Source organism: Gopherus flavomarginatus, chromosome 1 (genome assembly GCF_025201925.1).
Source record: "Gopherus flavomarginatus isolate rGopFla2 chromosome 1, rGopFla2.mat.asm, whole genome shotgun sequence".
In the NCBI taxonomy this organism is placed as follows: Eukaryota; Metazoa; Chordata; order Testudines; family Testudinidae; genus Gopherus; species Gopherus flavomarginatus.
This window is the reverse complement of record NC_066617.1, coordinates 91,711,993-91,725,777: the sequence shown is the minus strand read 5'-3', so window position 1 is coordinate 91,725,777 and position 13,785 is coordinate 91,711,993. Positions and strand designations below refer to the sequence as shown.

At 42.3% G+C, this 13,785-nt stretch overlaps 1 protein-coding gene across 2 annotated transcripts in view; it reads right to left on the bottom strand.

Annotated features, from left to right (window-relative positions):
* The window catches only part of GAS2L3 (growth arrest specific 2 like 3), a 35,678-nt gene that overhangs the window by 14,145 nt on the left and 7,748 nt on the right, over positions 1-13,785 (bottom strand). The window contains exons 1-5 of one of the 2 annotated variants that reach the window (XM_050935016.1): positions 13,330-13,366; positions 12,074-12,121; positions 7,338-7,506; positions 6,508-6,626; positions 849-990 (exon numbers count right to left, since the gene is read on the bottom strand). In XM_050935016.1, the coding sequence (XP_050790973.1) occupies positions 849-990; positions 6,508-6,626; positions 7,338-7,506; positions 12,074-12,097 (454 nt within the window). In that variant the 5' untranslated portion in view covers positions 12,098-12,121; positions 13,330-13,366. Of the gene's footprint in view, positions 1-848; positions 991-6,507; positions 6,627-7,337; positions 7,507-12,073; positions 12,122-13,329; positions 13,367-13,785 lie in introns of those variants that run through there. The other variant, XM_050935011.1, reaches the window with a different exon arrangement.

Below are 13,785 nucleotides of genomic sequence, written 5' to 3'. Positions count from 1 at the left end.
CAGGAGGGAAAGTAGTTCTCTCTCTATGAAATGTAAATTAAGCATGGTAAAGTCAATACAAAAGGAACTCCATTTGCATGTAAAGTGAACAGGAAAAATAGGTTAATGGGGGGACGTGAACTCAACATGGTGTCAGCATGCCAGAGAAAAAGAAATAATCTTATCTGGGGGTGCACTTCAGGATACATTTCAAAGGACATAGGGAAAAATCTGGGTCCTGGTTATGACTGAAAACTAGCAAGCCCTGCAGAAAATCTTAGGCGAGAGACTGTTTTAGACAAGAATTATAACCTGTTAAGCTTTACTCTCTAGAAAATGTATTATACTTTGTTTCATTTGTACCCATTTCTGTTTCCATTATTATTACTCAATACTCACTTGAATCTGTGAATCTCTGTTCTTGGGTAATAAATGTATTCGTTTTCACCATAAACAGATTGTAATTCAGTGTTATAGAGGACCTGATCCTGAGGTGTAACCTTCCAGCTGTGTGTACACTGTCTTTTTGGGGACAGCATAACTTGGTAATTACTGTGAGTGCCTAGTGCCAGGGGCTGAACACTACAGGGGGATGTTTCTATGGAGCTCGGGGATGGAGATACACTAAGTGTTACCCTGCAAGGCAAAATAAGTGCTGGCAGAATCCTGAGGCGTGCGTTTGGGTGGCTATCTGAATGAGTGCCGGGGAACTGACACACTAGTTTAGCATCAGCAAATCTCTCTCTAGCTGAGGCAGAGGGGTGAATCACAATCCCGGGCACCCCAAGAAAGTGTCACAGTAAGGGTCAGGATCGGGCCCAAAGAGAGTTCTATGCCCCCAAAATAACTTTACAAAAAGGGATAATTACCTAAACCTTCAGATTCAAAGAGATAAGTCTCATCAACTCCAATGCACCTACACCAGTTAAGGAAGTTGGCTGTATTATCTCTAGCAAAGAAGGATCCTGATGGTGCATTCTTCTTACACGGGACACATCTCATAGGAAAATTCTGGCAAAAAAATATTTCAAAAATGAAATATGCTGTGCAGATACATAAGTGACATTTTGAAACACATTTTCATAAGATCAAGTAAGAATATCACATTTAAAGTACAACCATGGTGGCTGGCTAATAACTATTATAATTTTTTTATAACTGATTTAAGCTACATCCATATCTGAAATGCAGACGAAGCTTTCTCCATTTGATGGCTACAACCATGTTAGACATAGGCCTTCAAAGGGCAAGTCGTCATTCTTGTGTCTAAGAAGACAGTGTGTGTATGGTTACTCTGCTGAAGTCAGGAATCAAGGTAGGGGAAAAGAAACCTTCCATTGCAACTCTGCATCCTGAGATGCAGTACTGTGGCCTCTCCTATATTTAACAGTCTACCACTAACCTCCACCAGCTCGCAGCACATGGAGAAGTTTAGCTGGTGGATCTACATAGTCGTGGTCCCACTGGCTCCACCCTCAAACTCCCTGTACAATGTAGCAAAAGGATTACTCTTAGAGCATACCTCTACAGTGCACAAGGGGTGTGCACTAGCTACATGGATGACACAACCCTTCCACCCCATCCCCCCAAAATATAGTGAAACTACACTAGCTGTTGCATTCAGGCACTTTTCAAGCCCTTCCATAAGTAGATGGGCGTGGTACGGAGGAAGGGGGTAGAGTTTCCTTTAGAAAGTAGTTGCTTTCAGATTTTTCTAAACTAGTTTAACAACTTTGGGGATACAAGTGAGGTATCTTCTCTCTTCTTTTCACAGGCAATGATGATCTGCACCATTCATGGGTGTCCCTTATAAACAGGGCTCTACCAAATTCAAAGCCATGAAAAACATGTCAGGGACTGTGAAATCTGGTCTCCCTCTGAAATCTGCCTGTTGTAGGGGAGGGATCACAGTATTACCATGCTGCCTTCAGAGCTGGGCAGCTGGAGAGCAGTGGCTGCTGTCCAGGCACCCAGCTAAGAATGCAGCACCACAGCCAGCAGCAGTGCAGAAGTAAGGGTGGCATGGTATGGTATTGACATCCTTACTTCTGCACTGCTGGTGGTGATGGCGGCATTGCCTTCCAAGCTGGGTGCCTGGCCAGCAGCCGCCGCTATCTGGATGCCCAGCTCTGAAGGCAGCACAGAAATAAGGGTGGCAATACCATAAACCTCTACAATAACCTTGCAACCCTCTCCATAGACCTCTTTTGCCACCCTTACTTTGAATTTTAATTCAAATATCTGAAACCGTAAAAGTCAAGATTTTTAAAATGCTATGATCATGAAATTTACCAAAATGGACAGTGAATTTGGTAGGGCCCAACTTATAAATATCCAACATAGTGCTCTGGGAAAGTTGTTCCTATTTTACTATCAAATACCTCCCTCAAGAATTTTAGCAGTTGGTTACTGATATTTAGCCTTCATATATTTAGCTAAATAGTTAAAAATGTACGCCTTCTGTCATAGTATCTTTCCCCAATCTGAACCTTAGAGTCCAAAGTTGGGGTACCAGCATGAATTCCTCTAAGCTTAATTACCTGCTAAGATCTGATAAGCTGCCACCAATCAGGAATTCCAGTGCCTGATACACTCTGGTCACCCAAAACCTTCCCTGGGGAACCCCAAGACCCAGACCCCCTGGATCTTAACACAAGGAAAGTAAACTCTTTCCCTCACCCGTGCCTCTCCTAGGATTTCCCTCCCTGGGTTACCCTAGAAGATTACCATGATTCAAACTCCTTGAATCTTAACAGGGAGGAATGTCCCTTCCCCCACCTTCCCCTTTTTCCCTCACCCAGAGGCAATACAGATTCAAGCTCCGTGAATCAAAAACAAAGGGATTCCCCCTTCTCCCCTCCCTATTAAGTACAGACTCAATTCCCTTGAGCCTCAACAAGGGGAAAAAATCAAACAGGTCTTAAAAACAAAACTTTTAATAAAAAAAAAAGAAAGAAAAAGGTAAAAGTTATCTCTGTAATTTAGATGGTAAAAGTTACAGAGTCTGTCAGTTTATAGAAACTGGAGAAAAAGCCTCCTCCAGCAGAAATACAATTTAAAATACTTCCAGCAAATACACATTTGCAAATACAGAAAACAATCAAAAGAGTATAACTGCCTTTCTTACTAAATACTCACTATTCTGAATATATAAGAGACTGTATCAGGGAGATTGGCAAGAAACCTGGTTGCACGTCTAGTCCCTTCCAGGACCCAGAGAGAATAAAAACAAACCCAAAAAACACAAACAAAGGCTTCCCTCCACTGAGATTTGGAAGTATCTTGTCTCCTGATTGGCCCCCTGGTCAGGTGTTTGGTTCCCTGTTTGTTAACCCTTTACAGGTAAGAGAGACATTAACCCTTAACTATCTGTTTATGACAACTTCCTGTCAGCTTCTACAACACAAAGTACTAATATAAAAAGAAAGTTAGTGTATGACTACACTACAGGATTATTCCAATTTTACATAAACCGGTTTTGTAAACAGATTGTATAAAGTCGAGTGCAAGCGGCCACACAAGCACAATAATTTGGCTGTGTGCGTCCATGTACTGAGACTAGAGTCAACTTCTCGAGCGTTGCACTGTGGGTAGCTATCCCATAGTTATCCCATAGTTCCCGCAATCGCACCCGCCCATTGGAATTCTGGGTTGAGATCCCAATGCATGATGATGCAAAAACAGTGTCACGGGTGATTCTAGGTAAATGTCGTCACTCATTCCTTCCTCCGTGAAAGCAACAGCAGATAATCATTTCGCGCCCTTTTTCCCAGGATTGCCCTGGAAGACGCCATAGCATGGCAACCATGGAGCCCATTTTGCCTTTTGTCACTGTCATCATTGTGTACTGGCTACCACTGACAGAGGCGGTACTGCAGTGCTACACAGCAGCATTCATTCGCCTTTGCAAGGTAGCAGAGATGGTTATCAGTCGTTCTGTACCATCTGCTGCTGTCATGGGTGCTCCTGGCTGACCTTCGCTGAGGTCGGCTGGGGGTACAAAGACAAAAATGGGAATGACTCCCCAGTTCATTCTCTCCTTTATGTTTTATCTAAAAATAGAGTCAGTCCTACCTAGAATATGGGACAAGTGTACTAGAGAACCAGTGTATCAGAGAACCAGAGAGCACAGCCGCTCCGTGTCAGATCCTGCAGAAATGATGAGCTGCATGCCATTCACGGGGGGTGCCCCTGCAACAACCCCACCCGTTGCTTCCCTCCTCCCTCAACCTTCCTGGGCTACCGTGGCAGTGTCCCCCCATTTGTGTGATGAAGTAATAAAGAATGCAGGAATAAGAAACACTGAGTTTTTAGAGAGATAAAATGAGGGGGAGGCAGCCTCCAGCTGTTATGATAGTCCAGGCAGGACAGAATCTTCTCTTTAGACATGAAAGGGGGGGCTGATGGAACTCAGCCTCCAGTTGTTATGAGGAGGACGGTTACCAGCTGTTCTGGACCACCTGCTGGGAATGACCAGGAGTCATTCCTATTCTTACCCAGGTGCCCCAGGCCGACCTCACCTGAGGACAGCCAGGAGCACTCATGGGTTGATGACGAGAACGGCTATCAGTCCTTTTGTACTGTATCGTCTGCCACTGGGGAGGGGAGGGGAGAGGATGCTGCTGTTCAGTGCTGCAGCACCGCGTCTACCAGCAGCATGCAGTAGACACAGGGTGACACTGAAAAAAGTCAAGAAACGATTTTTTTCCCCCTTTTCTTTCATGGGAGGGAGGGGAGAGTAAATTGACGAGATAGATCCTGAACCACCCCAGACAATGTGTTTGACCCTACAGGCATTGGGAGCTCAGACAAGAATGCAAATACTTTTCAGAGACTGTGGGGACTGTGAGATAGCTGGAGTCCTCAGTCCCATCTCCCTCCCTCCATGAACATCCATTTCATTCTTTGGCTTTCCGTTACGCTTGTCACGCAGCACTGTGCTGAGTCCCTGCTGTGGCCTCTGTCTATCATAGCCTGGAGATTTTTTTCAAATGCTTTGTCATTTTGTCTTCTGTAACGGAGCTCAGATAGAACAGATTTGTCTCTCCATACAGCGATCAGAGCCAGTATCTCCCGTATGGTCCATGCTGGAGCTCTTTTTGGATTTGGGACTGCATCGCCACCCATGCTGATCAGAGCTCCACGCTGGGCAAACAGGAAATGAAATTCAAAAGTTCGCAGGGCTTTTCCTGTCTACCTGGCCACTGCATCCGAGTTCAGATTGCTTTCTGGAGCGGTCACAATGATGCACTGTGGGAAACCGCCCGGAGGCCAATACCGTCAATTTGCGGCCACACTAACCCTAATCCGACATGGCAATATCGATTTCAGCGCTACTCCTCTCGTCAGGGAGGAGTACAGAAACCGGTTTAAAGAGCCCTTTATATCGATATTAAGGGCCTGGTTGTGTGGACGGGTGCAGGGTTAAATCGGTTTAATGCTGCTAAATTCGATTTAAATGCGTAGTGTAGATCAGGCCTTAGTTTGGTAAAGGGGAATAGTACTAAAAGTGTTTTCTACCAATTGGTAGAAGCTAACTAGTGCTGCCATCACATGATTAACTGGCTTCTATAAAAAACATACTGACCCTGATTTTTATGTAGTTCTAGCAAAAACAGCTCTAGGCTAGTTGGACTGCAACAGATGCTTTATGTTGGAGGTTAGAAGAATAAAGACTAATTCCTTCCAAGTCATTTATTTTACACGCATTTTTTCTGTCAGTGCTGGACATTGCTATCAGGGTTTTTGTTTTGTCTTTGTTATGTAATACATGAAAGGTGTAGTCCCTGTTTCTTGTGCTGCTTCCACCCACTGCCCCTAAAAATTAAAGTTGTGGGACCAGTGATTCAGCCAGTTCTTTCTCAGAGGGAACTAATAAAACATGAAATGACTGTCCAATATTTTTGATACATGCAAAGCACTATTCTAAACATTCTCTCTACCTTCTGTACATCTCAATCACACATTGCATATGCTAATGTTTGCACAGGTGTAAGGGTCAAGTCATGTGTCATAAAGACTTCAAATCCTTCTATTTTGTATAAATTGTGAGTTTTAGCCACTCTTGTTTCTGCCACATTTTATTCCCAATAGTGGTGCTTAAACATGTCTCCCATACATATGTTGTTTTAGGTATTTTTAGTGGCTGTTCACCATGCAGCACGCTCCACTCTAGTGATCAATTACTAATACAAAATGCCAACAGGTTTCCCGTTTCTCTTACCCAGTCAGTCCTCCCCACCACACACAAAACAATAAGAATCAGAGTCTTGAGGGGTCAGACCATAAGGTCCTTAATCAGGCCTTCCATCAGCACACCTCTACTGAAGTGAGGGCTTTAGGATTTGACACACAATGAATAGTCAACATCTCATTAGTAGCTACTTATTTGATCCATTAAGACATCACATTTCTTCTTATTTCCAAGTGCAATGCATATAGAGTGCACTTTTGTTAAATGCAGATTAAAAAGTGGTTGCACGTGAAGTGATGAAGTTTATCAATTACTGTAATAGTCAGATGACTCACCCTTAAGTCCTTTGAGCTACAGCATTTTTTAATTGTACTTTGAAGGACACCAACCAACTGGCAGAGTAGTACGCCATTATCAAGCTCTTCCAGCAACCCTTCCGCTGTAACTTCTACCCCTGAAAATAAAAAGTGGAAAACATTAGAACTATTCCAGAAGAAGGCAACCTAACAGAAACTACATGCAGGCAACTCAGACATGGCATTCCACCATTAAAAAGACACAAAGTTGGCCCGTAGTCTACAACAGAAGTGAGATCATCAGTATTTTGAATACCAGTTTTTATTCCATTCAACTAAAACAACTGATGAATGGCATAAACTTCAAAATTTCTGCTACCTCACATATTCACCATAAAAATCAACTGCCACTGAAGCAATAACATAAATGTAAGCTTTTATTAAATCTAAAAAACAGATACTAACTTAGAGATGTATTTGTACTATATGTTTCCCTCTTCTCAACATGCACTGTTAGTTATATCCTATAGCTTTAGATTCTAAAAAGAGAATTGGCATACAATTAAAATATTTACCTATAAAACTATTTCTATTAAAATTCAGATAAAATTAATTAAATAATGAATATTTTATTTGGACTACAGACTAGTTACTGAACAGGAAATATAAGTAAGTGGTATTATGAGCGGAAAACTGTCAATGTTAGCTTAAAATCTCAAACCGAAACATGCATTTTAATACAACTTTCCTCATTACGCAAGCCCAGTCTCATTCACTCGCTCTTAGCAAATTTATGAATATGAAAGGTCAACATTGGCCAAGATAATGAATCTTTCAAATTCATTAGACAATGATGATTTTAGCATTACCCAGCAATCCAGATAGCCAGATTGATAGATCTTCCTGCATAGGTACCAGAGTTGCTTCATGTCGCACAGATATCCACTGATCATATAGGCAAACATCTGCCAAGCCCGGGCCATGTCTGGGAGTCAGAGGACTTCGTGGAGTTAAAGGAATATCATCTCCAAACCACACCTAGAGAAGAAGATTTCAGTAAGTTAAAACAAATGGGTTTAGTACAGTGGCTCTCAAACTTTACATAGCAAGCCTCCGAGTGCGACCCCTCTTATAAGATAAAAGCACTTTTTTATATATTTAATGCCATTATAAATGCTGGAGGCAAAGTGGGGTTTGGGGTGGAGGTTGACAGCTTGCAATCCCCATGTAATAAACTTTGCGACTCACTGCGGGGTCCTGACCCCCAATTTGAGAACCCCTAGTCTAGTAGCTGCAACCTCCAATAATGGAATCTGATAATTTCCTCACACATAATAATCAGGTAATGATAAGAGAGATCTAATTTTGATTTTTAAGCCACTCATCAACCCTGCAAAGATCTATTGCGGCTGTCAGTCATCATTCCTAAGTTCAGATGCTACTACATCAGTCTATGATTTACAGTTTTCCCCCTGACATATATAAAAACATTCTCTCTCTCAAAAAAGGTCTATTTTTTAACTGTCTTATAAATAAAGAATTAATTTATAAAACTTGTAAGAAAGTTAGTACTGGGCAGAATCCACAATATAAAAAGAAATCTATAGTGTAAAACTAAATTTGCTGCTGGTCTCTCTCTCTCTTTGATCAAAGATTTCACAGGAGGTTTTTTGGGGGGGGGTGGGGTGGGGAGAGAATATTAAAATTCTTAAGCTACAGTAGAAAATGTGTTATGTCCTTGTATTAAACAAGTCTGAACAGTACACTTCTTAGACAAGTCTTCACCTCTTGTATTCAAGCATTCTAAAGCAACGTGTAGTGGCACTGAAAGTGTTTTCTTCGCTATGGGGCAGGAAGGAAGACTTCATTTGCTCACTATATCATAGCATCAATGAAAAAGGATATCAGTCCCAGTCTTCTAACTGTATTTTTTCCTGTGTCAACACCTGTCTCATGTTAGCAAAGAAATCAGAAATTCTGATGATATACATAAAAGCCAGCCTTGCAGAAACTTTACCTGCAGTGCCCAAGGAATGGCAGGAAAACAAAACAGAACAGAGAAATAGGGGCAGATGAAAATTTGTTCTGAATTGTATCAATCTGTGCCTTTAACTCCACTGTTTTCAATGGAATTCCACTGAGAGTACCAGAGAGTAAAATATTACCTTGAAATGCAAGCTCTTTGGGACAGTTTGGGTACTGGGAAAGGGGAAGAAGCAGCGAGGAAGGACGTGACCACAGAGTAAAGCAGAAAAAAGTCTGAATAATAGGAGACAATGAGGAGAAAGGAAAAACTCAGGGTACGTCTACACTACAGGATTATTCCGATTTTACATAAACCGGTCTTGTAAAACAGATTGTATAAAGTCAAATGCACGCAGCCACACAAAGCACAACGATTCGATGGTGTGCGTCCATATACCCAGGCTAGCGTCGATTTCTGGAGCGTTGCACTGTGGGTAGCTATCCCGTAGTTATCCCATAGTTCCCGCAGTCGCCCCGCCCATTGGAATTCTGGGTTGAGATCCCAATGCACGATGATGCAAAAACAGTGTCGCGGGTGATTCTGGGTAAATGTGGTCACTCATTCCTTCCTCCGTGAAAGCAATGGCAGACAATCATTTTGCACCCTTTTTCCCTGGATTGCCCTGGCAGACGCCATAGCATGGCAACCATGGAGCCCGTTTTGACTTTTGTCACTGTCATCATATGTGTACTGGATGCCACTGACAGAGGTGGTACTGCAGCGCTACACGGCAGCATTCATTTGCCTTTGCAAGGTAGCAGAGATGGTTATCAGTCGTTCTGTACCGTCTGCTGCTGTCATGGGTGCTCCTGGCTGACCTTCGCTGAGGTTGGCCGGGGGCACAAAGACAAAAATGGGAATGACCCCGCGGGGCATTCCCTCCTTTATGTTGTATCTAAAAATAGAGTCAGTCCTGCCTAGAATACGGGGCAAGTGTACTAGAGAACCAGTGTATCAGAGAACCAGAGAGCACAGCTGCTTTGTGTCAGATCCCACAGAAATGATGAGCTGCATGCCATTCACAGGGGGTGCCCCTGCAACAACCCCACCCGTTGATTCCCTTCTCCCCCAACCTTTCTGGGCTACCGTGGCAGTGTGCCCCATTTGTGTGATGAAGTAATAAAGAATGCAAGAATAAGAAACACTGAGTTTTTAGTGAGATAAAATGAGGCGGAGGCAGTGGCAGTTGCTATGATAGTCCAGGCAGGACATTAAAGAGTGGCGAGGGAGAAGAGCCCAGCCTCCCGCTGCTATGATAGTCCAGGCAGTACAGAATCTTTTCTTTAGACATGAAAGGAGGGGGCTGATGGAACTCAGCCCCCAGTTGCTATGATGAGGACGGTTACCAGCCGTTCTGTACCATCTACCGGGAATTATTCCTATTTTTACCCAGGCGCCCCCGGCAGACCTCACCTGAGGCCAGCCAGGAGCACTCACAGGATGATGACGACGATGGATAGCAGTCACATTGTACCATCTGCCACTGGGGAGGGGAGGGGAGAGGATGCTGCTATTCATTGCCGCAGCACTGCATCTACCAGCAGCATGCAGTAGACATAGGGTGACATATAAAAAAGTCAAGACGTGATTTTTTTCCCCTTTTCTTTCACGGCGGGGGAGGGGGGGCTTAAATTGACGACATATACCCTGAAACACCCCAGACAACGTGTTTGACCCTACAGGCATTGGGAGCTCAGCCAAGAATGCAAATACTTTTCGGAGACTGTGGGGACTGTAGGATAGCTGGAGTTCTCAGTCCCCCCTCCCTCCCTCCATGAGCGTCCATTTGATTCTTTGGCTTTCCGTTACACTTGTCACACGGCACTGTGCTGTGGCCTCTGTCTATCATAGCCTGGAAATTTTTTCAAAAGCTTTCTCATTTCGTCTTCTGTAACGGAGCTGTGATAGAACAGATTTGTCTCACAGACTCATAGGTCAGAAGGGACCAATATGATCATCTAGTCTGACCTCCTGCACAAGGCAGGCCACAGAACCCCACCCATCCACTTTTATAACAACCCCTAACCCAGGACTGAGTTATTGAAATCCTCAAAATTGGTTTGAAGACTCCCCATACTGCAATCAGATTCAGTATCTCCCGTACGGCCCATGCTGGAGCTCTTTTTGGATTTAGGACTGCATCGCCACCCGTGCTGATCAGAGCTCCAAGCTGGGCAAACAGGAAATGAAATTCAAAAGTTCATAGGGCTTTTCCTGTCTACCTGGCCACTGCATCCGAGTTCGGATTGCTGTCCAGAGCAGTTACAATGGTGCACTGTGGGATACCGCCAGGAGGCCAATACCGTCGATTTGCGGCCACACTAACCCTAATCCCATATGGTAATACCGATTTCAGCGCTACTCCTCTCGTCAGCGAGGAGTACAGAAACTGGTTTAAAGAGCCCTTTATATCAATATAAAGGGCCTTGTTGTGTGTACGGGTGCAGCGTTAAATCGGTTTAACGCTGCTAAAATCGGTTTAAACGCGTAGTGTAGACCGGCCTCAAGTTCTTCCTCTTACACCTTCTATATAGAAATCCCTCCAAAGCAATATCATTGGAATGCGACCCTGTGAGATAAGGGGACAGAAGGGTAAGCTGGGAGTAATTCATCCCATGATTCCTGGCAAACTTCCACTTGGAAATTCCTTGTGGAATTTAAAGAAAGATAATTTCCTCTTTCATGGGTTTTTCTATCAGTAACGTTGTTAAGGGTTAGCTTAGGGAGTCAAAGAGAGTAATGGGGATGAAGAAAAAATGATGTGAAGAAAAACCAAACAAAACCACTCCCTCTCAGAGGATCTCATTCACCACACAACATGTCATGCCCTCACCATCCTATCCCAGATAACCTAGCCCAGCCACACAACTAACTGTTGATTGAGTTCATCCATGATTAGTTAGTTCAGGGGTTCTCAGACTTTTGTCCTGGTGACCTCTTTCACACAGCAAGCCTCTGAGTGCGACCCCCTCTTATAAATGAAAAACATTTTTTTACATATTTAACACTATTATAAATGCTGGAGGTAAAGCGAGGTTTGGGGTGGAAGTTGACAGCTCGCAACCCCCCATGTGATAACCTCATGACCCCCTGAGGGGTCCTTTTGACCCCCAGTTTGAGAACCCCTGAGCTAGTTGGTCCCACAAGACTTTTTAACTTGTGGATGGACCAACTACATATTCTCTTATAGAATTAATCACTTTGCAAAACTTGAATATTAATAGTTACACAAATAAAGTCACTATATTTTAGGAACAATTACGTTTGATTTAGTCGCTTACTTTGCCTTAGAAATCTTCTTAGATAACACCACCTAAGGAGAAGTGGCATGATCTAGTAGTTGAAACAGAAAGCTGGGCTCCAGAACTATCAGTCCTGCCACTGACTCCCTGTGTGACCTAAGGCAAGTCATTTAACCTCTGTGACTAAGATTTCCCACCTGTAAAATGGGGATGGTAAAGATCTCACAGGGACAACTGTGAGCCTTGCAGTAATTTGTCTGCAAAGTGCCCTGTGATCCTTGCATAAAGAAAAGATGCATATGAAGTATCAAGCATTTTTATTATTAATGTCATTTACCTGAACAGCATGCTGCATGGTCATCTGTATTTATACGGAAGGCTTTTCCTGGACATGGGGGGAGGAAGAGACAAAAAAAAACAACTCAGCAAATTATTTTTAATGGAATCACTTCTAATTTTTACAAGAGTTAAAAAACTATTAGGTGAAAACAGTCAGACTGACTCTCTTAACAGAGTTCTAATCTTGACCTGATATTTTACTACTCTACACTGTCAGAAAATAGTAAATATTACAGGACAAAATGGCAAGTTTCTTCACTACTATTTAGCTATAAATAGTATTTGATAATGGTTCACATGCTTCCAAGAAGGTGTCAAAGCTCTCTGACTTGTAGAATAGGAAAAAACTTCCAAGTTTGCTATTACATCAGTTATCCAACATGTACCCAAAAAACCTTAAACTTGAAGTTAAAGTTGTTGTAGTCCATTGCTATATATCACAAGCATTATAACTGCAGAAAATCATGAGTTAAGGTTCTCTCAGTCTTTAAAGTAAAATATGTATAAAAATTAGTTTCTTCACATGCAATACATAGGAGAAGTCAAAGTTTACTCAGAAACAGATAAAACACAAAATGTTTTATTATTTAATATTTGAACTGTGATACGGCCTCAGAGCCCCAATCCTGAACAAGGACCCTATTGTGATAGGTGCTGTACAAACAGAACAAGACAGCCCCTACCCCAATGTCCTTTCCAAAGAATGCCATATCGTATAATGCATTTCATATATGGTGTAATTCTATTTCATGTAGCAAAGTAATGACACATGCTCTTAATAAAACTGAAAGGAAAAAAATTCAGACTTTCATAGATATGATACAGAAATGTCCAACACAGTTGTTGCATAAACTCTGAAATATACATTTATCTTTTGTAATTTGCCCATCACTATGGAGTAAATACCACATGATAGGGAAAGACATCTGTCAGATATTTCTTTAAAAAAAGAAGACGACCTGCTTGATGACAATAGGAAACAGTTCTAGAGAGTCACCACACAGCCAGAGTGGGATTGAAGCACATTTGTGATGTTTTGACTGTGTGTGTGTGTGTATAAAGTCAAAGAGAAACGTAAATTTACATTTGTAACACAATTCTTTAGCTTTCTCTAAACTGTAAGTTTTACTATAGACAGAAGTATTTCCATTTCCTAAGAAGAGTTTGTGTTGTTTCTCTCCCATCTGCCCTTCCCACTACCTTGACCTTTGCATTCCACCCACTACGTCTTTTAATAAACTTTACAAAACATACCTTAAGACCATGCATTTACACCTACTATGAAATCAGCTTGTTTTCAGACAGAAGCTTTTTCTTTGTACAAAACGTGTCATGCCAATCAAGTAAAGATTTACCAAAGATGCCCCGAGTTGATTATATCTGAACATGCAAGAGTTGCATCACTTTTTTATTTGCAGGAGAACAAAATAAATAGTGGGATTGTCCTATCTCTGATGTCATTTTCCTCTCTACATATTAGAGGGAAAGGGCAGAGTACATAACTTGCTCATTTATAATGCCTGCCATCTTCCCACGAGTTGGTCCAGGGGCATATATTTTCCTTTAGCATAAAAGAGATCCTTTGTCCCAAGAGAGAGTCCCAATAAGAGGCTTCATTGACTCTTTAAAAAAAAAAAATATGGATAGAACAGCCAGTAGAAAAGCTGTTCTCATTAAAATAAGAAGCCCCACATAATCAAACAAGAGCCT